Consider the following 26,531-nt stretch of genomic DNA (forward strand, 5'->3'; position numbering starts at 1 on the left):
TATAAAAAAAACAGAAGGATTAGCCATACAATTAATTGTGTCTGTTCTATTCGCGTCTTCAGAAGTCGGTCAGTTGTAGGTATAGTGCGGTAGCATGATTGACTGTATCGCAGCATACAGTACTCAGCCCAGATGTCAGCATAAGCAGATTATGATGTAACAATGCACTGTAAAGATGGGGTTGTCAATAAGAACAAAGGATCGTTTGTGTAACAGATTGATACCAATGCATTCTTTGTCAAGTTTGTGGCTTCCTTTCGTTCTGCCTTTTAATTTATCCAGTCCAAATCCACGATTGTATGTACAAATTAAATAACCAAAAAGTATGTCGCCAAAAAAATCGCCAGATGGGATATTTTTGTCGCCAATAAGGAAAAAAAATCGCAATTTGCGACATTGGCGAAGCCCAGGACGATCCCTGTCACACCACTGTCTGCATGGATTCGAGTCTTGTGTTTGGCCAATGTGGGCATGTGAGAAAGCTTGCCAGTAGCTTCTCATGGGTCGGTGGTTCTTACCAGGTTTTTTCTGGGTCCTTCCTCTCCATTTATAATGGCTGCCATGTATAGCCTATCTTGTGCTGAAACATTGTGTTAAAAAACAACTAGGATACCAGATATTGCAACCATCACATTGGATGTTTTCTGCATTCCAACCCATATTCTATTTACAATGATACAAGACCAGAGGTCTTGCTAGGATATTAAAACTATGAGTCCAGGACTCCTATTTTGGTAAAATTAAAACTTTGGCTCTAAATAAATTTAATTAAGCATTTTCAAGACCTGCAGACACTGTAGCCATCACATAATGTCTTCTGCATTCTGAACCATATTTCATTTACCAGGATACCAGACACTGCAGGCATCACTTTGTATATTTTCTGTATTCCAAGCCATTTCCATCTACAATAATACTAGACATTGCAACTATAGTATTGTAGTTTTCTGCAGTTTGAGCCATATTCCATTTACTATGATACCAGGCATTGCAGCCATATTTCCACATGGGTATTTATCAGGGTGTGGACTGACATGAACATCTCCTGTCTGCAGGAGCAGCAGATGCAAGTCAGATCCTGATGTTTCCAGTCACACTACGTCACTTGCACCTTCTTATGGCTTAGTTCTTAGTCTTATGGCACTGTTACTTATACATGTCACTTACAGTTCAGCCTGGTGTCAGGATAATGTGACTGGGTGGGACATGATGCTACATGTCTGCAGCATGATGTCTCAGTGCTAGACATTACTATAAAATGTCACATTACAGACATCCTAGCAACATGACTGAAAAATTGTTAAAGCTGCTTTAAAATCCAAATCGCACACACTCGCAAATTCCTCTTCATGATAGGTGCATATTGTAGTTCATCTGTCTGTCAGTTTAGTTTTCAGGTAATGTACATCCATAGAGCTTAAAGGCGGTTTTTGAAATTTACCTCAAAAACATTATTAGTCCAATTTTAAAGTACATCCACAAAGAAACATGTTAAGAATGCAGCACCATTTATAAATGTTTACAAGTTGAGTCCAACTGCAAACAGTATAGACTCTAAGTACACATCACATACAATACCATTAGATCAGGGCCTTTTTTACTAATTGCTCCTAACAAACTGCTTAGACCCAGATTTTTCAGTGCATTAGGCAATGGCAGATCTGGGTCTGTTCAGTTTGCAGTTGGACTCGACTTTAAAGTTAGTACATGTATATAAGGTACGGAGTGTCATATCTGAGATATTTTGTTCAGTATGGCATTTGACAATATTTGAAATAATTCTGCACAGAAAACTGTTAAGAACTATGCATATGCAATATTATCTCCTTTGAAAAGTCACACTATTACTTTGAAAACAATTTGCATGACTAATGAACAATTAGCAGAGATCTCGGAAATGCATAATTACGCGTATTTGGATGCCAATTTTTTATCTTGGACGCAGAAAATCACTGAGGCGTGAGTCCTCCGTACGCATGTAATAGGTGTGCATCAAAATTCAAAGACTTGTCACTCCTGCTTCAGCCAACTGCTTTGTGGGAAGATGTGTTGATCCATTAGCTGTGCTTTTTACAATGACAGAATTCAGTGACTGAAATCCCCTTGATGTACAAACATGTTGCCATTATAAGAGTACATCAAAAAGAACATGATGCAATAGCTGGGCAGCAAGTTCAAAGGCTTTGACTGGCAACCGGGTGAGAAAATATGCTGAAGTACATCAAATAAACAACTTTCGTTATTAGGTTCATTTCCAAATGTATCGGAATAAGTAGTTCACTTGACCTCAGATATGTTGAGACAAAATGCCATTCGTAAATTTGGATAAGTATTTTGGGGTTAAACGGCAAACTTACAAAGATTGTAACAAGATTCAGAAGAGTGCTGAAACTGCTAGAATTGATAGTTTGGATAGGACAGGAGCTAAGTGTAATTGTGTGATGTCGAGCTTAGTGTTTGGAATAAGTCCTTACTTGGATTGACAATATTCTGAATCACTATGATGGACGAACAAGAGCTATTTAAGAGGTACATTGACCATACTTTTTTTAAAATTCCCCTTGCGATAGCCCGGTTAGTTCTAGTGTTGTAGCGAAATGTATTCATCAATACATCAGTAGCTAGGGCTAGTTTTGATATCAGTTATGTTGACAAACAAACTCTTGCCCATTCACAACATGTTTTGATACCTGACAGACCATTAACCCTTTTCCGAGTAAGGTAGCAACTATTTATTTCCAGCGTGATATCCTTTGATGATAAAAACATAAGTGTTTTAAGATCAGGATTGGTGATCTGGATATATATTAGCTGCCTCTTGTACACTATTTCATCATAAAATTAGTTTGAAACTGTAAGTGAACCAGTAGGCCTAACAGGAAATAATGGTGGACTTTGCTAAGTCTGGGATGTACCAGTTTATTAGATGTCTTTTTTCGTAAATCATCGGGCAGATATATTCAGAAAAATATACAAATCATTGAGAGCAGAGCAAAGGTATTATTTTATTAAAGATTGAACTTTAAAATGCAAATTATGTAGGTCAGAAATGTATGGGACAATGCTGTGTTGTGGAATTCGCAAGATGTGCTTTAAGGTCTAAGCTATTTTATGACGTAACACATATTTGCAAAAATACGGGGGAAAAAACAGCAAATCAGATACTATTTAACCATTGCCTAAAATTACTACAAGGACGTAGACAAATAAATAAACCATAAATTTGCAATCCTGTCAATGGACTCTTCATTATGAAAACCTCGCCATCTAAAAATAGATGCACTCACATCTGTTGATTCTCTAGGAAAGAAGGGACTGCAACTTTTGATGGTAGGACTCCTACTTTCACCAAAATGGGAGTCCTGGACTCCTAGTTTTAAAATCCTAGCGAGACCTCTGAATTAGGTATGGCAGAGTGCTGAGTTAAACACACTGACTGCATAACATAAATGTAGCTACTGGCAACAGTTTGTATTTACATATTTCAACAACTCCATTTCTCTTTCAGTTTTCGAGTTGTGACCTACAACATATTGGCTGATCTATATGCAGATCAGGATTACACCAGAGAGGTTATGTACCCCAGTTGCCCTCCCTATGCTTTGGAGCTTGGATATAGACTACAGTTGCTTCAGAAGGAGATTGCAGGTAAGCGAGTGAGCATATCCATATACATTCATGCAGTGCCCATGAAATGTATACCCAAGAGTTCATACAGTTTTGCAGACTACAGTGCTACCCTGCTATAATGCACCCCACGTTAATGTGAATCTGGATATAACGCAGTTGTGGCGTGGCTTCTAAAATTCATATGTTCATTCACACATGAGTAAATATTTTTTCTTCTTCAAAGTATGTGAAATAATGTATAAAAAATTTATTATCATTTTGGGGAAGGGATCATATATGAATTAGAATATAACATAATCATGGCGTGGTTCTTGAAATTTTAAATACATGTACATCTATATTTTTTTCGTACCCTGAAAAATATGTTTTTAAAGTATGTGAAATAGCGTATAAAAAATGTATTATAATTGTGGGGAAGAAATTGTGTATGAATTCGAATATAATATGATCATGGCATGGTTCCTGAAATTTTAAATACATGTATGTATATTTTTCTCGTACCAGGAGAGATATTTTTTTAAGTACGAGAAATAGTGTGTAAAATGTTTATTATCATTTGGTGGAACAGTTCGCATATGAATTTGAATATTATACGATTGCTTCTAATCTTTAACAGTCATCCATAATGCATGTAATTCCATTGAAAAATACACAGATTAAAATAATTAAACAACTTCATCACAGATCGATGTGTCTGAATTCAACTATCGGAAATGTTACCTATTACCGATCCATTAGTAAAGCCAATAAGTTGTCTTTGTTATTATCTTCAATTAATTCTGTATACAATCATTGCTCAAACATCAAACAATAGCCAACATGTGCTTCTTCTTTAACTGTATAAACAACCAAGCATACACAACCAAGCAGCAGACAATGCGGTGGTGGATAAAAGATTATCACAATTTAATAAACATAAAAAAATGAAAGATGCCAACATGTTTGTTGGGCTTGGCGGTGTTATTAGACGCAATCAGTTGACTAGTAAATAATGTCCACTTTATTAGCTGGTAATTGAAAGGGTATGAAATTGTACATGTGTTCAGCTTAAAAATCTTTGTAAAAGTATTTTTCACATGTTTCTTTTGATATTCACAAAGTCTGAAGTAAAAGTTAAATGCACGTTGATCTTGAGAATTATTCTTGCTATAGTCGTTCAAAATGAATAGTTGTACAAGTGTTAATTATTGGGAATTTACAATGGATAAAGGTACACGGAAACGCATATAATAAAAGTTTAGCAGTATGAAATTTGTAGACACCGTTCATCGACCCTGGAACCTAATGAACCATACATGTGCTTCGTCTTTCTTAACCTAATTTTGCTGTTAATTTTTCCCAGTGAATTCAGACACATAATGATCTGTGACAGAATTACTGAATAGTTTAAATATGTATGCAGTTTTTGCAATGGAGTTACATGTATTATGGATCAACTGCTTGCCAAGACGGTGCGATATCAGAAGGTAAGTAAACGGTGGTAATACTCTGTTCATGATATATATTAAACGTTGAATTCAGACACAATGATCTGTGATGAAATCGTTTAATTATTTTACTCTGTATTTTTCAATGGAATTGCATGCATTATGGATGAATTGTATGCCACAACAGCACAATAGTAAATGGTGTTGATACCTGAGACGTGATATACATTAGACATGAATAAATATATATGTGCAAGACGTTGTTCTCTGAAAATAGTAAATGCTATTAATGCAATCCAACTTTTTGGACCCCAGTTATTGCGTTATAGCGGAGTTCCTCTGTATGATGATCTTAGCATATCCTAGTAGATTGTGCAGTAGAACATCTTCACTAGACAGGGTTCCAATATTTTAATCCTATATACACTTTGGTGGATCTATCAGATATTTCAGTGCTTTGTGTCTATAAATTGTGATTGGATGCAGTGGAAAGCCATCACATCCAATCAAAATCAAGTTGTTCAGATTTGACGGAGACAAGTGGAGCATTCAGCTGAAATGGGCTCAGATAGGTAATTTTCCACTGCCAGTTTATGTTTATACAAATATACACCTGTAATGGCTTCTCTCTGGTACGTAGTCATAGTTTCGATATTAAATGTACAAAGTTTCCTTTCAAAGTCTATTGCCTCCACCATTTTCGGTCATGGTACAATGCACCACTGTTACTTGCTGTTCGTTAGTTATCATAACGTACTAAGGGAGGAAGCAGTGAACTACAATAGATGTCACTAGGACAAAGCACTGATTGATCCACCAAGGTTTAGATAGGGTTAACATATTGGAGAATCGGCTAGCAATGATAGCAGTGGAAGTCCACTCTTGGACATTGGAGATCATTGTGGCTACTAACACATTGTCGGTAGCCCTATTAATTTACATTTAACATTCATTTATACATGGCACCATTAAAGAAATAGTTTCAGACAGATGGTAATTGGAGTTTTTTTTGGATATATTGCACACATCTACTAATTGTTCTTGAACATCAGATATAATTTCAATACTTAATTATTATAATGTTCAGTTATGTATTTGTAATGATAAGCTGATGTTATTTCTATATATTAATTTATAATAAATATTCAAAGTTACTTGGTGATATTTGATGTCACCACTGTCTTGTGAAATAGTGATTGTATTACAGCAAATGGAAACATTTTATAACTCCAGGGTACAACAGTGATATTCTTTGTCTACAGGAAGTAGACAGAAAAGTGTTCAGAGATGACCTGTTGCCCTCACTAATGAACGTTGGCCTTGAAGGTTACTACAAAGAAAAGGGAGAACAAGTTACAGAAGGAACCGCCATTTTCTTTAGGACATCCAAATTCAGGTTTTTACTGTTAAAAGCATTGAAAATATGGAAAAGGCATACGTTTGTAATAAGTATCAATTTTTTATGCCAAACTTTGATTGTCCTAATGTACATTCATCTAATTTAGAACTCTGGTTCAAGTATAAAACTTCTGTCTTATACTCAATGGGTTCTGATAATTTTCACATTTGGAAGTCCTGCAATGTAAAGTCCAATATCTCAAAACTGGAAGTGTATTGTTGCATGTGCCTGATGTTGTTGGATAAACAAATTTTACCTAAAGACTGAGTTCATTGTTTGACACATTTACATATTGCTAAATGGACTTAATTAAGTGACAGGTAACCATAATACCTCTTAGTTGCATGTATCAACTATTCATTATTGTGACCTCAAGACATGTCAGCGCAACTGACCCAACATATCAAGATTGATGGAACAGTTATGCCTGGGATAATTAACATTGGATTAATGAATTGATAATATATATTTAAAGCATTTCGTATCTAAATGAAGATAGCACAGTTGGAATATGGGACTGTTCGTTAAACATAGTTTTAGATAAGAAAATAACTTTCTCAAAACATCGTATACACTTGATTGTCAGCAACACAAAGATCAGATCAAATCAGTTAGAAACTAGTTGTGTGTTTATGTGACAAACATTAAATTTCATGCAAGGTTGAGCAGCAGAGCTGAAAGTGACCCTTTGAAGTCTGTTGTTGTCGTTCAGTAAATTTTCTTTTTATCAAGGTGCTAATGGTGATTCTTGATGAGTGATATTGTTGAGTGTTTGTTGTACTTGATGGGATCACTGGAATATACCTTAATCAGTGACTGATATATTGTAATCGATATCAGTGTCTGCACTAGTTATGCATCATAATACGTCTGGAAATATCCAAGGGTCAATACTATTTCCTTTGCTTGGTAAATCAGTTAAATAGCAATGGTGACAGAACTAAGTTGCATTTCAGAATGAGTGGCATGACAGGGCTTAGTGTACATTTATTGCTCTTTTTAGTGGGAGATAGGAAGACATTTTTATACAAGGCAAGTCATGTTCTACGAGGGAAAGTCATAGGGGAACATGACTTTTCACAGATGAACAAATCTCCATATCTGACCCAAACAAGGGCAATAGATTGATTAATACACAAAATCTAACAAAACATGGCAAGACAGTCATGTCAGGAAGACATGATTATGTGAGAGAGACATAATATCTTGTTCCCCAAAATGTGACATTTTATGTGCCAGTAATTGACACTTTTTGGAGGTATAATAATATTTATTATTTATAATATTTATTATTTGGATATATTGGTAGAGGAAGTGGATGTCAGCGACTATTTAGCGGTATTGTTATGGAGATTTTAGATAAAATGTCAAGCATATAGGACATTGGGAACACCATTAACAGAATCCTAAAATATAGATTGCATATTAAGTACTGTATATGTCATGCTTCAGGAAATCTTATTGCCTTATATCCATTTTTTTTTTATACCTCATCTGACCATAAGTACACATGAACTTATTGTATGGCCCTTCATCCGGTGTTCATGGTCTGTCATCAATCAATAGCTGCTATTTTCAGTCAATATTTGGCATTGCGGTAGCTACCAGGCTTACTGAGGCCTCTTGTTTACTGTTTACATTTTGAATTTTTTTAAATCAAAGTTTACCAAAATGTGATTTTCAGTGAAATTTTTCATAAATTTATTTATTTTGGTTTAAAACGAGTGTATAGATTACCCATTAAAAAAAGATTGAGATTAAAATATTCCTAGAATTGCAGGTGTATTGGGCAGCATGACATCATCCTTAAAGACAAGTTAAAGACAGACCCTAGCTGTGCTGACATTTTGGAGAAGACTTACCTTAATCCAGTCCTGAAAGAAATTCTTGAAACAAGGGCTACAGCACTTCAGGTTGATATAGTTTGTGTTAACACTGTACATTGTTTCTTTTGAAGGGTCTCAGTACCAAAATTTCAAAGAATAGACAGATTGTGTCTGTATATTCACTTCTTCCTAAGCTTCTTCTAGACCAGAATTTCAAAGAATAGACAGATTGTGTCTATTTATTCATTTCTTCCTAAGCTTCTTCTAGACCAGAATTTCAAAGAATAGTCAGATTGTGTCTATTTATTCATTTCTTCCTAAGCTTCTTCTATACCAGAATTTCAAAGACTAGACAGATTTTGTCAGTCTGCACATTTCCTTTGATTTGTAATTCTGCCTACCTGGGTGCATTTTATTGATTGTAGTGTTGCATCATGTGATGCCTTTCAAGATAGAAATTTTAAACAGAGGTTCCATTACGCCAATATATGTTGCTTTTTACTGAAAAAATCTGCCTCTATTTAAAGTACATTATTAAAAGTTAACTGTCTCAACATCAGAGTCTGTTCTGTAAGATGATTTATTCTTTTAATTCAGTTGTAGTCCCATATTCCAACCAATGTTGGCAATAAGACAGCACCAGAACGAGCATTGTCTTATCGCTTTGATGGGTTATAACGGTTTGATATTTGATTGAAAATGAAACAATGCAAATTAAAGCACTTCTCTTTCTGTTTCATAAACGTTAATACATGTGGTCCCTTTCTGCTTGATTACATTTGCGTTGAAGAATCTTTAACATCGAGATATTCATTGTTATGGAATTAATTTTATTGTATACCGTTGGTGTATTTTTTTCCTCTTGTTGAAAAGAAATTAATAACCTCATGATTGTTTGCTGGTGGGCCAACCTGGTTTAGATTTTTCCGGTTTCTATTTATAGATGACAAAGTCATATGGTTTGGCCATGCTGAAGTTGAACTCTTTCTCTCACACCCATACAACTAAATAATTTATGCAGTGCAAGGAAACACCTTAACTATTTACTTTACAAATGAAGTCTTAACCAATGTTGTTAATTGTGTATGGATTAAATTGGTGTCTAACAGTGGCGATATTGGAATGAAATTACAGAATAGTTTGTTCCATATGGGATCTCAGATTTTATCCTACCTTTAACTCTATAAATGTTCACGTCAGCATCATTAAATACAGCTAAAAGTACCTAATTCATTTTAAATACTTTGTTTGAAACGGAAACTAATGTCACATGATGAAGATGTTTTTAATGTTGAAGATTACCACAACTGATGAAGTTAGTTGTTTAGGAGTCTGCAACTGTAAAATGGATATTCTCAATCCCACACGAACTGTATGTAGCTCCTGATGGAATCGGTGAGGGGTTGGTGTAGTTAACCTTTTAATTATTCATCTGTAGAACACCAGTTTCAAGAATTCTAGCACTTCTTTATAAAGCTGGCTTAACACTTAATTGCATACATGATGTATTCTTTTAACTATTTCAGGTGCTTGCTTTAGAGTCCATTGACTGTACAGGACACAGGCTGATTGTAGCAAACACACACCTTTACTCCCACCCGAATGCCTCTCATATACGACTCATTCAAGGGATAGTGGCCCTTAGACATGTACAAGAAATGCTAGAAATATACAAGCAAAAGGTTTGTTTTTCGCTTTTTATTTTGCCATTGACACAAGTTGCCAAAGATAACAATAGATTTGTTCCTATATCACTTGGCTAGCAATGTGTTTTCTTCTTTATTGAGCTCATCTCTACAAATTAGACATAATGTCCTCAGTGTTAGCATCTGAATGGATAAAAGCATGTACCAATGTACACCCTCACTGAATTTCATACATTCTATTAAGTAATAGACAACATTTGGACCTGGTTTTCATAGCATCTACCAACTGGGGATAGTACTGACTTTGTCCATAATGTGCATTAATTGTATATTATTGGTTAGATTTTTGCATGTAGCTTGAGATTTTTGCACACTGTATGAAAAATACTAAGCCTAGCATCATGAAACTTAATGAAAGGATGCATCACAATGAGTGCTAATCACAGAAGTAGGCTACAGTGACCAATATTTCATGCGTCAGTGGCTTTGGGTAAAACAAAATATCTCAAATTCTGTTCATCTGTTCATGTTAGAATCATCATACTAGATGGTCATATGCATCTCGATTCTCGATTATTACCAATCCAATACTAAGAATGAATGTCACTGTGACATAGATTTCATATTTTGTACTGTCTTATGTTCACTGTTTGCATTTACCTTATAACTAGATAGGTTTTGAGCACCTGGTATGCATACTGTTATACCAAGATTCATGAAACTTCATAAGGTGATGCATCATGCTGAGTACTACAGCATTGTCACCTAAAGTAGATCACAGTGACCCATATTTCTAGCTTCACTGAATAGGATTCAACTTCAGGTACTGCTTATACAAAAAAAAATCAAACTAGAGAGTAGAATGCAATTGTATGTTTCTCATTTAGTACCATAACCAAACTTTATTGGCTCGTTAAGTTTTTGCATTTAGCTTGTGACCACATTTTTAAATATCCAATCTGCCCTATAGTACTGTGATACCTGTAATCATGAACATTTTGAGATAATGCATCTTGATGTCTACTGCACCTTCATTTTAAAAGTAGGACAGTGTGACTCATATTTAATTTTCACTTTTTAATTTTGTTAAATTTGATGTTTTTACTGTTGATGCTTTAATCATTAAACTACATGATAGTATACAGCTTTTTTAGTGCTACACTTTTACTAGAAAAAAATTTATATGACCTATATTGCACATTTTGCTTTCTTAAATTTTGCATTTAGCTCATGCTGACAATTTTATGGCATGCCATACACTTACTAACATAATTATCAAGAATCATGAAACTTGTTTATTTATCTTGGTGAGCACTAGTCTCATATCAGTAGGTCATTGTGACCAATATATTATGCCTTACTGATTTGGGGACCTCAATTGGCCAAGTGGTCTTAAGCGCTCTCTGTTACGGATCACTGCCATCTCACCTCTGTCTGTGACAGTTTGAGTCTCGGATTCAGCCAATGTGGGTATGCGAGAAAGCTTGCCAGTAGCTTCTCACGGGTTGTTGGTTCTTTCCGGGGTTTTCCCGGGTTCTTCCTCCATCATTAATACTGGCCGCCATGTATAGCCTATCGTGTCTGAAATATGACGTTAAATCCCACAACAACAACAACTTTACTGATTTGATTTTGAGTTTGCTGTTCATTTCTCTTTCTCCGTTCATTATAGAATTGTGAGGTTGGTTGTGATATATGTTACTGCTTCACCATGCAGTAAACGAGGCTCATCATGGACTATATTTCTTCTTTTACTGTCTTAGATTATGTTTTTGCAATTAACTCAGGACCACATATTATTTTCATACTGGCCTACCTTGAGTCATGATTTTTGTGAGTGTATGCATCTCTATAAGTTCTAAACCCTGTTTGCAAAAAGAGGTAGCATTAACATATATTTTATGTTTTATTGTCTTTGTTGATGTTACGTGTTACAAGTTCATTTATTGTTTATATTCCAATAACAAAACGTGATAATTGGATGCATCTGTTGCTGCTACACCTTAAAAAGTCAAACAGCCATTATGTCCTGCATGTTATGCCTTACATACTTAACTGTTTGTGTTATAATCACATAGATTCATTAATGATAGACCGCTCCTGTGGCCTGGTGGTTAGAGCGTCTGCCTCGGATGTGGGAGGTTGTGGGTTGGATCTCCTGATGAGTCATACCAAAGACTTACAAAAATGATACTAACAGCTGCCTCGCTTGGCACTCAGCATTAAGAGGTTAGTGTTAGGACTGGTCGGCCTGGTGTCAGGATAATGTGACTGGGTGGGTTATCATGCTACATGTCTGCAGCATGATGCCCCAGTGCTAGACATCACTATAAACTGCCACATTGCAGACATCATAATGATATGACTGAAAAATTGTTAAAGCTACATTAAAAATCCAAATCACACACACACATACGCTCATTAATGATAGACCTATATGCATCCTAACTAACTCAGTAGACCCTTTCTGACCAGTGCTGCTGGAAGTAGGAATAAATTTGTTTATTCAGTTATGCATTGTGTGTTATGATATATTATCTTAAGCTTGTTAATGTTGTATCATACACATAAATGATTGTAGGAATTAGCTGAGTAGAATGCGTGTTTTTCATATAGATGCTAATTGTGATAATTATTTATATATGAAGTATGTCCTGCTGACTGTAAAAACCTGTGACATTCACCTAGTTAGTAAAATCTGGTTCCTGTGATGACCAGTTATATTACACACCCATTTAATCTTCCATGTCCGATCTGACATTCAGTACATTACATGTTTCAGTATTGCACATCTAAAATTTCTGTATTGTACACACAGCCTGGATTTAGCGAATGCAATTTCTTAATATTAAGAAATACAGTCATATTATGTGAAAATAGCTGCTTTCACCACTGGGGATAATGGCCAGGTGCTGTAAGTAATGAGGAGCTTGTTGGCATTTCACAGTAACTACAGCTGAGAAATTAGAGTTAGTTGAGGTTAGCAAGAATATTTTAGACAGAATGTTTGACAGTGAGTTCTCTGATGAAGTTGGTATGCTAAGTGACACCAAATATGACAGAGGGTAGAGACCAAGTACATTGCTATTGAAATCCTATATTGAAGTCTTAAAAATATTGGACATGGTAAGAAAGACTCAGGGAGCCATGTCAAGGTTCAAGGCATGGTAAGAAATGCCCCCACATTCAGAGAAAACTAGCTCTGTTTAATTAAAAACTTATACTGGTTCCTACCAGTTCAGTTTGGTAAACAGGATGTTTTGTACCATGAACTTGATACTCTTAATAGCAACAGAAGAGCTACAGTCAGATAATTAAGGGATACTGTTGCTACAGCATTTGGTCTTAAACAAGTTTGCTAACTACCACTAAGTGCTGAATTCTTGGTTCAATGACCTTAAACAAAATAGCTTTAGAAATCGAAGAACAAACTTCTGAACTGTGCACCCATTGATCTTGTCCCCTGCTGCAGCACTGATTACATGGAGAAGCAACATTGCACAATGTGAATCATCTAAAATACCAGCACAGTCAAAAAAACATTTCAGCTTCAGAATGCCAAATATAGTCTGCACAATTTTTATTATTATTTGTGTTAAGGAAGCAAGTATAAATGGGTAACTTTCAATTTGTCTATTAATAATACTGAGGAATCAAATTCGTTTAATAAATCTGACGATAAAACTGACAAACGTTTGCATAATCAACAATTATCACAATTAGCATGTACATGTAAAACATATAGAAACATTATATTTTGTTGCAATAATGAGACTTTTTCATCACTGGGTCACAATTTTATATTTTTATTTTAAATTCTTTCAACTGTTCTTGTAGAAGAAAAGAAATGAAAACAACAATGTTGTTTAGAATTTTCTTTTTAACAAATATTGAGATGATTGTTAAAAATCTGGTCCACATGTTATAGAAAGAAAATGAGTTCACATTTTGTTTAACACAGATTATCACCTTAAAGTTCAATGCATCAATAATTGTTTTTAACGAAAAAATAAAAGCAGGTTCATTAATTGTATATTTGCCTTTGCCCTATAACTCTTCTACTAAGATTGTAGTTATCAGCTTCTCGCTGTGGTAGTCTTTTTGTTGGCGTACCCATGTTCTGTATTTAGATAAATAAAGAACATGTATCCATTTCATTATCAAAGAACATTCCTTACTTTGTTTGGTTTCTACCAGGAAGAGGAGTGCAAGGTGTCTTTGGTGTTTTGTGGGGATTTTAACACCAGTCCCCATGGAAGCATGTATGAATATTTCACAGCAAATAAGATCAGAGAGGACCATGCCGATTGGCAAAATGGTAAGACAAATGTGAGGATTTGTAGTGTTGATTGTTTTAACTATTAAGAGATACATAATTACAGATAATTTTTAATTGTATAATGATGTATATAAGCAGATATGAATAATTTGGAATCCTCAGTATGTGTATCCCATATTGTGTTGTGTTAACAAATTATTTTGTGTAAAAGAAATAGTCTAAGCTGGAACAGGTATTACCTCTCTCAGACGAGTTTTTGAATGTGATGCAGTTACTGAAGGATGAACTTGCAAAAGTAGAGATAATGTTGTTAGAGATTCGCAAAGGTTTTTTTTAAAAAGAGTGATTTTAGGGAAATATAATATATAGGTACTGTATATAGCCCACATTATTTAAGCAATGATGACTAAAACAAACATGAAAATGAAAGTATATTGAATGATGTGCATTATTGTGAAACACTGCAATGATACTCTGCAGTACATCCATATAGCTTTGGTGTTTTTATAAAGTATAACTTTTCTTTGTTGGTCACAAAGATTTTTTAAAGTAAATAATCTGTTTTGCCAACATGTTCAGCAGTAACTCTTTTATAACATATGAGGATTTGGACCTCCTTTAATCAAACCTTTAAGGCTTTTTAGCATTTGGATCCTCCCCAGCATGGTGAGTCTCTCTGGGGTGAAATCTAAAATGGACTTTCTGTTGTGGGGACCTAAATCTGTATCACTATTATGTCCTTCAAGGTGTTAGTACTCCAGGGTCATACTCTACTTAGTGAAGTCTCCCATGTTGCTTGGTTAAAACTTGGGACAATCTGTCATTCATCCCAACAACATAGAAAAGATGGATATTTTGCTTGCTGTTCAAGACGTGTACACCGCATAAAACGTTGCATCATGTTCACTGTGTACAACATCAGTCATAACATGCTTCAGATTTCTATAGGCAATCATGCAGCTTCTGTTTGTTTCAGGAGCCTAGACCTATTGGTCAGTGTTGGAGGCAGTCACTCAGTCCACCAAACCCGAGGCAAGAAAAATATTCCAGCAAACAACCTGTCCAAACAGGGATGAACATGGAATATTCTCTGTATTAGTTGCTAGCAGAGACATGTTTTCATCTGTGGCAAAAGTCATTGGTAGACTTGATTATAACAAGGTTGAATAACCAGCTCCCTCTTTATGTCTCTCCAATTCCAGGACAGAGGATATGGCAGTGGATGCCTTCGGACTGCAGTGGGATCAATTCTGCACCTTCCCACCTTTCAGAATTGGTCTTAAGGTTCTTCAGTCAGGACCTCCACATTACATTTCCCCAGAGATCCTGTTGGTTGTGGTTTTGACCTTTTTTACCAGAAGTTCTTAGAGGGATCTACTGTTGCATCACAAACGGTATGTCTTGCAAAAGAATCCACAATTTCTCCATCTTCACACCTGGCTTGTATCCACTAGGAACCAGGTTTTTTTTTTTTTTTTAGCAGGGTGGCAAATACATTACTCCAGCCAAAATAATAAACTTAAAAGGTTTATGATGCCAAACACATCTCAGTAGACTTCCGTGGTTTGCGATTGAAGACTGTTCTGTAATTAGTGCATTAAAGAAACACATTGAACATATTTCATGTGTTCTTTGGTCACTATCTAAATGTCCCAATGGACTTTTGAGTCAAGCTTCATTTTGGAACCTTACTTGTAAGACAGTCTTTATTTTCTTTTTAGCATTGGCAAGGGGAAGAAGTGAAATTCTTGGCTTGTTTGCGGAGAGGGTTGTTTATAGTGCAATGGTAACTATGATTCAGTTTCTTGGAGCTTTTGACAACCTAAGCTTCTAGCTAATTATCAGCTATGTTCTGCTTCCCCCGGACACTGTTGAAATCCAGTTTCAATTGCATCAGTGCGGGTGATGACTATGATATATTCTTTTGCTTCTTTAAAGCTTTATGTTTTTAATTGTCTGAATCAGATGAAGGAATAGGTGGAATCCTCACTCTCTCAGGTATTGTGGCAGACTTGATCTTGAAATTGATTATTCTATCAAAAGTGCTTATCACTCTCTTACTGTGAGAGATCGTTTGTTCATAAGAATATATCCCATGAAATTAGGGCTATTACTGCATGATAGTGCACTTTTGGATAGTGTCACGAGAACTACATTTTGGCAATCTTTCACAACTTTATGTTCTTTCTACCTTTGATCAGTCCTGTACCAGAGTAAAGGCATTTATGCATTAGGCCTCACTGTGTCAGCCTAACATAGAATATCCTATTAACACTTCTGGCAAGCTTTGTTGACGTCCTATCTTCAAGCCAACAGCTGTCCACTGGGTTGGCTTAAACAGCAATTTAGTAATTGCAGGTGGGGAAGGGGGTAAGACTAATCATATAATACTTTTCTGCTGATGTTACAAAGTTTTTCTTCTCCCTCCCTGCTCTGATATCCTTTCTATTTCAGTGCATATCAGAGAAGGATAAAACTCCAATCAGTTGAAGTAACTAAGGTATCAAACTGGGATTATGTTGTTTTTTACTAATTGGAGGAGGGATGTTTGCACCATGGAATGAAGACTGGTGCTAGGAATAAGCCGATAAATATTACATAATTAAAATTTCAGTTACTGTGGACTATTTTTCATGTAGAAGATATTTTTATTTTTTACATGATTACTGCAAGCAAATTATTTTAGAGCTCTGACAAACATGGAACAAAATTCTTTACCCCATTTACAAAATACAGAATCTACAAAATTGATATGTTTCGTAAATTACAAACTTTAATCCCAACACAACTATTTGCACAGTATTACATATTAAAACCATTCTTCTTTACATTCAGTAGTCAGCTTTTGAACGAAAATAAGGACACTTGTTCAAGACGGATCAAAAGGAACAAATAATTCAAATAATTAAAGAGGAAAGAATTGGCGATGTTCTTGATGGGACATCTTTTTATTTTGAGTAAATACATCCTAATTCGCACTCACTTTATGCAGCTTGTAAACAAATAATCAGATTAGGTCAAAATAAAATCGCTCTTGGGATGGAGTTACAGCAGCTAGAAAATATAAAATACCGAAATACCCCCAAAATTTATTTTTTATTTTTTTATCTCTTTTTGCTATGGTAAGCATACAGCTGGATGTTGTATATTGCTTAATGTCAACAAGCAATTATTCTTGATTATCAGATATTTGTACATTTGTGTGCAGTACCTGTAACTGTTATCTTGAGATTATCGCCAGTTGTAGTTTTACTCTCATAGACCAAAATAACTTATTCGATGGCTGTTCATCAGTCGTCAGGCTGAGCATTAAGTATATCACTGTTCTTTCTGGAATAATTGAAAAATAGTGCTGCTCTGAGATCCAGTATTTAGTAGTCATATTGAAAACTGTTATCATACCTAGTTGGTCCCAAGTAAAAATACTACTATACTGACATCCAATATGGCCATCACAGCAGCCATCTTAAAATCTTATTACTGCTACTCCTCCAGAACAGAAAGTCATAATGATATGCGCTTTTAACCAGAAGATGACTTAAAATGACTTGGGAGTTCCAGATGATGCCAGTATCATCTCCATTATGGCAGCTGCAGTGGCCATATTGTAAATGCTGTTATGGTACTCCTGGATGATGATCAAAATAAGGAATTTTCATTAATAAATTGATATCTATTTGAACCAAAATGAAAATGATGAAAATCTGACGTCCAATATGACCATTCAATTTGCCATCTTCAGAATCTTGTTATTGGTGCTTTACAACAGAAGTCATTTCGACATGGAGTTTCTTCAGAAAACTTCTTATATCTGCTTGGCTCTTAGTTAGAATGGTTCTGACTTGCAATATGGCTACCATTATAGCCATTTTGAAAATATTATTGCTGGTCATAGACTGATCGAAATGATCAAATGGCACTTTCTCCTGCAAATCACATTACATTTGGATAAGTTTCTTTGCATTACATTATGATAAGTTTCTTTGCTACCTCCAAATCAAGCCCTCCGGAAAGATGGAAACAAGTGAACTGCTTATATAGTTTAATGATAAAGGGAAGCAACTCTTACAAGTTATCTCCCCTATCTACCCATACAGTGTCTAATGGCATATCCAGTTTAAACCAGTGTTTCACTTTTGCTTTATGTGCTACAATATCCTCCAGACAATCTAGTTGCTTCTTCAAATTAATGACATTAAATTTAATCACCCTCTTATTTTTCGTTGGTATAGTACGTAAAAATGTTGCTTTATATGGTGCATAAAGCTTTTTTTTAAAAAATCCGGTGAACTTATTGATAATCATTTAAAATATTATACCATTGTTTTTTTTCTTCTTCATGTTTGACTCTGTTTATTCTATTTGATTAAAGAAATGACAACAAAAGCATAAGGTTCAAAGGGTAGAGAACATTCATAAATTTTGCCTGTTTTGTATCAGTTGCGCTTCATCAGTTACTTGTAAAGTGTTTGCAGTGTGGACAGAGTACTTGGTCTAATGTCCTTAGAGATCAGCTTAGATGCTACAAAAGAGGAGCAGTATCTATTTTGTTTTCAGTATAATGAACTAAGCCTACAGCTTTCTTCAGAATCAATCACAATTCTCATGGGGGTGACGAGATGACCCATTACCCCACCCATGAAAATTTAGAAGACAACACCAGTTCTTAATGCATTTTGAATGAGAGTTTATTCCAACCAAGAGTTAGAATTGCGCATGTCCTCTGTAATAAGTAAAGCTGTCGTGTCAAGATTGTCGTTGATGGAACAGGAAATTTTTCAGGATCCCGTTGGGGATGAGCATTTAGCTTTGCCCATGAGGCATGACATTATTAGTCAAATATCACTCCACATATGGGGCCTGACAGTGCACATTCACACTATCTCCATCTTTAAAGTATGAATATACAATATCCCATACTTCATCCATGTACAACAATGTTCTTGTCAGATGTGAGAGTGCGTTGTTTGACTCCTAATGATGGCCAGACTGAATGAGCCTCAATTAAACTTATGGATGGACCATTATGGCATTTATCATTTGCTATATGCCATTCCGACTTATGACCAATCAGTCCACCCATATGAACCTGCAATATATGATTACATTGGTCACAATTCACTTGTACTGCTCCAGTGGCCTAGTGGTTAGAGCATCCGCCCCGGATGGGGGATGTCATGGGTTTGAACCCTGCCTGAGTGATACCAAAGACTTATAAAAATGGTACTAACAGCTGCCTCACTAGGCATTAACAGGTTAGTGTTAGGACTGGTCGGCCTGGTGTCAGGATAATGTGACTGGGTGAGACATTATACTACAAGTCTTGAGCATGATGCCCCAGTGCTAGACATCACTTTAAACTGCCACACTGCAGTCATCATAGCGATATGACTGGAAATTGTTAAAGCTACATTAAAAACCTAAATCACACACACACACATACAATTCACTTATCTCAGACTTGCAAACTGTCCATGTATTCTAAAAGCTGTGGTATCTTATCCGTTTGACCAAACATTGATATACTACTTCAGAGTTAAACATTTTGATTGATGAAACCAGCCAAACCAGTCACGCTGAGCCAGTATTCTAATAATGCCACCGCTTTTATTGGCATATCTTATAGAAAATAATTATCCATGTTGATGATATGGCATCATCTTTGCCATATGGAATGGACTCGAGGTGTACAAGTTGTGGACAATCCCCAAAGGGATGAAATGGAAATGCCAGAATCATCTGATCTGACTATGGAATGGATGGAATTCACCTTTTAGGCAGCTGTCGAAGTAATATATCCCGTCTGCATCCATATGTCTGCCAACGCCAACAGTCATGTCTATCTACAAGGTCAAAACTTCTGTTGATGTTGACCATTCATTTTGGACACTGCCTCAGTCAGCAAAAGTGGCAGAAATCATTGGACATCAAATGGAAAACAATTTGCAACCTTTATAAAGCAAAGACCTTTTTTCTTTGAGTCATTTGCCAGCTAGCTCCTAGTCTCATTGGTAGAAGTCACATGCTAATGCATACTATTTTGGAAATACTTAATCGTGATAAGTATGTTCTGCTTTAGGAATGAGTATACCACTTTGTTATAAAGTGTATTGGCAAGTCTTCGCTGCTGCTTCCACACTAGCTAGGAACATTAAATAATTTGATTTAGAATTCTTGGCAAATGGGATTCAGTGAATAGTATTGTCAAGGTCATGAATTGGGCTTCTTAACACACCATGGATAACACTCAGATGGCTTCCTGCAACATGATCTTAGACAACTTGTGCATTCTTTCTGACTGAAGTTATTCCAATCAGTGGCCTTGTGTACCCTTCCCCATGGCTCTCACCTTGTTTTCATTGATCGAACTGAGGAATCGGAAAGCAGGCAATACAAGAGTTGCCAGAACATTTAAAAGCTCAAGCTCCCTTATCAAGACATCCCATTGTAGGATTATTCCAAGTTATATAGAAGAGGCAATACCCAAGGACAACACAATTGTCATGGCCATGCGTATTATAGTTGGTTAGGCACCCCATTTCTCACCATCAGGTGAGGAGAGGAAATAGAAAATGTATCTTCTCCTCCAAGCCTCCCATCAGTGACTTTTATTTTTCCCAGCCCTCTTGTGACCTACCCATGGGCACCAGACTCCTTCATTTTTGTCAGGCTTGGATCAATCTCCTTTTGTAAAACCATGAGTGATCTGAGTCATGTTGGAGGGATTTAAAATATTGTATATTAGTCCTACTCAGCTTTCAACATCCCCTTCATGACAGAAACCCCAAGTGATCCCAAGAAGACAGACTTACAAAAGAAGGAGATAAATCTTTTATTCATAAAGTGGCTCATGGAAGTTGTACAAAAGTCATACACTCAAGTTTCTGGTGAGAAAGTCCAACAGCAAATAGAGACCTGTCATCAACTTCAGCAGGCTCAACCAGTTTTCATTTTGGCCCTGAAATTCAAAATGAAGATGGCAAGGTCTGTATTTTAGTGCGATGCAACAACTACACAATCAGCTTAGATCTCTCTGATGCATATTTTCACATTTAAATGTATGTGATGTCGTGCAGATATCTTTGAATCACCTATTGCATAACAAAATATATCAGTTCTGTGGCCTTCCTTTTGGCCTCAACATAAAGTCTTGATACTTTACACGAACGTTAGACTGTAATCTCAAAGTTCAATTCGACCTCCTCCTCAGTTAAATCGGCATAGCCAAATGACATTCTTCAAACTCATTGGGTAAGTTTGATTTTGGTCCTAGATATGAACATCCTTCTTACACTCATGTGCAATTCAGGATAGATAATAAATGTTGAGATTGGAAGTCAAAAATATATGAAATGGTTTCAGCAGTAAGCAGTAATAAAACGAATTATCTTCATTGCCTGGAAATTCTTTTGTCAGTAGAATATATGTCGCAGTTAAAGTCTTTGTGTCATTCTTAAAATGTATGTATACTGTGGAACCAGTCTTGTAGAAACAATTGTCTCATGTGGTGTCCCAACTACACAAGATAAATCAAATACATGATTTTGCTCATTACATTTATCTTGGAATCTCGTGGATAGAAGACAATGTATGTTGATAGTTTCACATTTTAATTTACCAATATTTTGTTTCAGCACCTGATGAGCAACGAGTGTCCAAGATGAATTTCAGTCACACCCTGGAACTAGACACAGCATGTGGAAAGGTTCCATACACAATCTATTTAAAGAATTATCATGCCATGCTGGACTACATTTTTTATGATCTCAGTACATTGGAAGTGGAGAGGGTTATTCCACAACCTGAACATGAGGAAGTTATTCAGCACACAGCATTGCCCAGTGTTGTATTTCCCTCTGATCATATAGCACAGGTCTGTGAACTAAAATGGAAATCTTAAAATTGCAAGATTTCAAGCTGGCAAATAATTTGAATTCATGAAATTGGAAAATCTTTAAGTGGAATTGTCCTTTTACTGAGTTGGGGGTAGGAGGGTGTGTGGTGTTCAGATAAATGGAGATTCATATCTAGTGACATTTTGTGTTTCTTTCTCAGGATTCTCTTGACTTTAATCATGGCATTTTTTAAATCATGTTTAGTACTCAAAATGAAAGTATGCATTTTTTAGTCAATCCTGGAATCTCACCCATTCAGTGTTAATGGCTATGACACTGTATTTACAGAACACTTGATTTAACCATACAAGATTTGAAATACTTGCTGTGTTTGTTATCATCGTGCTTCAGTTTTATCTTGACAAGACACATCTAAAGAAATGTAATCATATTGAAGTGATTTTGTTGCCCAGTAGATATTAGTGATCACTATTCTGCTGGCAGTGGTGTAAGTATTCAGATTTTCATATTTTTAAGTTCATGCAAATCGAATACATTGGGATTGGGCATTTCATGGCTCAGTATGTGGAGGTGGCTACAATTTCTGCAGAACTCTTGTTTTATGAGCCATTTCAACAAGGACATCAAGAACATTACCATGGTATTTATCAGCATAATAATCACTTGTTTAACCTTAATGGTAAGGTTCTTATGTGTTAAATTCCTCAAATACATTTGGCCACTGAATTATGTTTTATATTTGTAAACAGTTTGTTGTGTACACCATGCAGGCTGTGACCAGCTTTTTTGTAAACATAATGCCAGGGACATGATATAACACTGGCATTGGAGATATAACAGCAGAGATGTAACATAATACATGGACTAGAAATATAATACCAGGGACATGAAATAATACCTTGATTAGAAATATAATACCAGGGAAATGATATAACACAGAGCATGGAAATATAATACCAGGGAAATGATATAACACAGAGCATGGAAATATAATACCAGGGAAATGATGTAACACAGGGCTTGGAAATATTATACCAGTGACAAGATATAACACATCAGTTGGAGCTGCCAATAAAACTCATTCCCTTTTGATATGCAAAATAAATAAGTTCGCATTTATTTGCTGGGCAGTAGCATCAAAAGCACTGCATGGTTGAATTTGCTTACGTTGGTCACAGGTTGAAATTGGCTGCAACATTGTTTTGTTGGAAAGCATATATATTTTCTAACATTTTGTTTTCACTTTAGAGTAATATTTTGCGAAAATTACATTACAAATGATGTCATGTGAACATCAGCATCTATCAGGTACAAAGCAAATCAACAATGGGTTAATGTCACCTAGTGTGAGTATGGGGAAAACATTTATTTGGCATGAAACGTTTCAAAGTGACTACAAGTACAACGCCAAACTGGGTGTAGAAAATGTAAAATATGTTGGCCAACATTTCTGAAGTGAACTTTACCTTTGGATCTTCCAGAATGCATTTATTTGGCAGAGAATTCATTCCAGGGTACTTTTATTTTTGTAGATTTGCTGGGATCTGTTTTGAAAGATGAGAATATCTCCCCTCAACTTGTTTTTCTAAATTGAGATTATAATTATAATGCCTATGCTGATAACAGTGGTTAGAAGTCCTTAAATTAGAATGCCCATGCTGATATCAGTGTTAGGAATTTAATTATATTGCCTATGCTGATATCAGGGGTTATAATTCCTTAAATTATAATGCCTATTCTGATATCAGGTGTTATAATTCCTTAAATTATAATGCCTATGCTGATATCAGGCATTATAATTCCCTAACATAAAATGTCTGTGCTGGTAACAGTGGTTGGAATTCCTTATATTATAATGCCTATGCTGATATCAATGTTAGGAATTATATTGTAATGCCTATGCTAATATCAGGGGTTATTATTCCTTATAATGCCTATGCTGATATCAGGCATTAGAATTCCCTAACATAAAATGTCTGTGCTGATATCAGTGTTTATTATTCCTTAAATTATAATGCCTATGCTGATATCAGTGTTAGGAATTAAATTATAATGCCTATTGTGATATCAGTGGTTGGAATTCCTTAAATTGAGATGCCTATGGTGATATCAGTGATATGAATTATATTATAATGCCTTTGCTGATATCATTGGTTATAATTCCTTAAATTAGAATGCCTATGCTGATAACAGTGGTTAGAATTCCTCAAATTATAATGCCTATGCTGATATCAGTGTTAGGAATAAAATTATAATGCCTATGCTGATATCAGTGTTAGGAATTGTATTGTAATGCCTGTGCTGATAACAGGGGTTAAAATTCCATAAATTATAATGACTATGCTGATATCAGTGTTAGGAATTATAATGCCTTTGCTGATACCAGTGTTAAGAATTAAATTATAATGCCTATGCTGATATCAGTGTTAGAAATTAAATTATGATGCCTATGCTGATATCAGTGTTAGGAATACAATTATAATGCCTATGCTGATATCAGTGTTATGAATTATATTGTAATGCCTATGCTGATACCAGTGGTTATATAATTTCCTTAAATTAGAATGCCTATGCTGATAACAGTGGTTAAAATTCCTTAAATTATAATGCCTATGCTGATATCAATGTTAGAAATTAAATTATGATGCCTATGCTGATATCAGTGTTAGGAATACAATTATAATGCCTATGCTGATATCAGTGTTATGAATTATATTGTAATGCCTATGCTGATACCAGTGGTTATAATTCCTTAAATTAGAATGCCCATGCTGATAACAGTGGTTAAAATTCCTTAAATTATAATGCCTATGCTGATATCAGTGTTAGGAATTAAATTATGATGCCTATGCTAATATTAATGTTTAGTATGACAAAATTGTGATGCATATACTTGGAAATATTACCAGTCATATTCATGAGTTTAGGTTCTCATTTAAAAATATGGTAATGGAAATTTCTTATGAATTTGGTTTAAAATCATTTTTGGACTTCAAATCCACAAATTGCACTAAACTTTGTACCCAGGAAAAGCTCCTGTATATGGTATTTTTGTACATGCCTTATTTTGTATTGGAAGCACAAGTGCTTATTACCACACCATAGGTTTTGAAACTTCGAATATATTCCTTAGCAGCAAGTTTGTAGCTAAATTCCAGGATGAAGAAATTGATTCAAGTCAATGTATGTTGCAAATCTTTTTGAAGGTGTGCAATAGTTCCTGTGATGTGAGTAGTCAATTGGTCACTTGGATTCACAGCTTGAAAATAATCATAGACCAAGGAATTGAGTTACTGTGAACTTGGATTCACAGCTTGAAAATAATCATAGACCAAGGAATTGAGTTAATGTGAACTTTGATTCACAGCTTGAAAATAATCAAAGACTAAGGATTTGGGTTACTGTGATCTTGGATTGACTGCTTGAAAATAATCATAGACCAAATAATTGAGTTGGGATTAAGGATTTGGGTTACTGTGATCTTGGATTCACAGCTTGATAGTAATCATAGACCAAGGAATTGAGTTACTGTGAAGAATTGTATCTACTGTTTACTAGAACATATTTTCATAAGTATTGTAATTACTTACCCATCCATACTGTTTTAGCTTTGAAAGTGTGCAAGTAATTCAACAAGCATAACACTGTAAATAATTCATCTATACTTCCGAACAAGCATTAGTGACTTTGCCAGCATTGTTTAACAAAAGAAACACTATTGATATTCTTGCTGAACAATCAGTGTCAGGTCATATTTAGAAGTAAGCTGCATTGCCTATTGATACGGTTTGCTTATGCAAGATTCTTGTTGGATAAGGAAGAACAAAGATTTCATATTCAGTGAGGTTATGTGGTTATTAATAATAATTGAAATTCGTTATATCTGCCATTCTTCACACATTTGATGTAAATATAATATCAAAAGCAATTAACATGAATTACACCAATTTACACATGACACACAAGAGGATTATTTGTGGCGATCAGTGATGGGAATTATTGTTCTATTAAGTCTTAGAATCGACAAATCATAATTGGAACTTTTTCTTTTCATACTAGTTTATTATTAACCAAAGAAACTTCTATTCAAGTAGCCTTCAGATCTTTCACTGCAGAAGTCTGACTCATAAATTCAACCGTGAACATTAAATTCCCTCAGTGTGGCTTTCATTTCTAGGATAATGACATGCATTATATGGTCTGCCACACTCATCTAGTCTCGTGAAAAAATGGAAGGATATGTGCACCCCAGCCTCCTGTGCTTGCTCATTATCTTCAGAGGTTGGATCTGCAAGGGAACACCCGCTGTAAGTCAAGCTATGTTGTTCCATTTGCAATTATGAGACCTCATATGATTGGAAACTGGTATTCTTTGTTTCAATGGACAAAGTTTCAGTCTTCATTATGACAACAGTTTCGTTTATAATGGTCTCATGAAAAAACTGCCCAAAACAATGATGACCGCTGC

At 35.3% G+C, this 26,531-nt stretch overlaps 1 protein-coding gene across 3 annotated transcripts in view; it reads left to right on the forward strand.

Annotated features, from left to right (window-relative positions):
- LOC149790248 (2',5'-phosphodiesterase 12-like) overlaps positions 1-26,153 on the forward strand; it is a 30,787-nt gene extending 4,634 nt beyond the window's left edge. The window contains exons 2-7 of one of the 3 annotated variants that reach the window (XM_089972273.1): positions 3,509-3,648; positions 6,291-6,453; positions 8,237-8,369; positions 9,809-9,964; positions 14,126-14,246; positions 21,842-26,153. In XM_089972273.1, the coding sequence (XP_089828399.1) occupies positions 3,509-3,648; positions 6,291-6,453; positions 8,237-8,369; positions 9,809-9,964; positions 14,126-14,246; positions 21,842-22,107 (979 nt within the window). In that variant the 3' untranslated portion in view covers positions 22,108-26,153. Of the gene's footprint in view, positions 1-3,508; positions 3,649-6,290; positions 6,454-8,236; positions 8,370-9,808; positions 9,965-14,125; positions 14,247-15,183; positions 15,596-21,841 lie in introns of those variants that run through there. The other 2 variants (XM_089972274.1, XM_089972275.1) reach the window with 2 other exon arrangements.
- Positions 26,154-26,531: the final 378 nt, after the last annotated feature.

The sequence above is a fragment of the Sinohyriopsis cumingii genome, chromosome 10 (genome assembly GCF_028554795.1).
Source record: "Sinohyriopsis cumingii isolate HCF-2022 chromosome 10, ASM2855479v2, whole genome shotgun sequence".
NCBI classification, from domain to species: Eukaryota; Metazoa; Mollusca; class Bivalvia; order Unionida; family Unionidae; genus Sinohyriopsis; species Sinohyriopsis cumingii.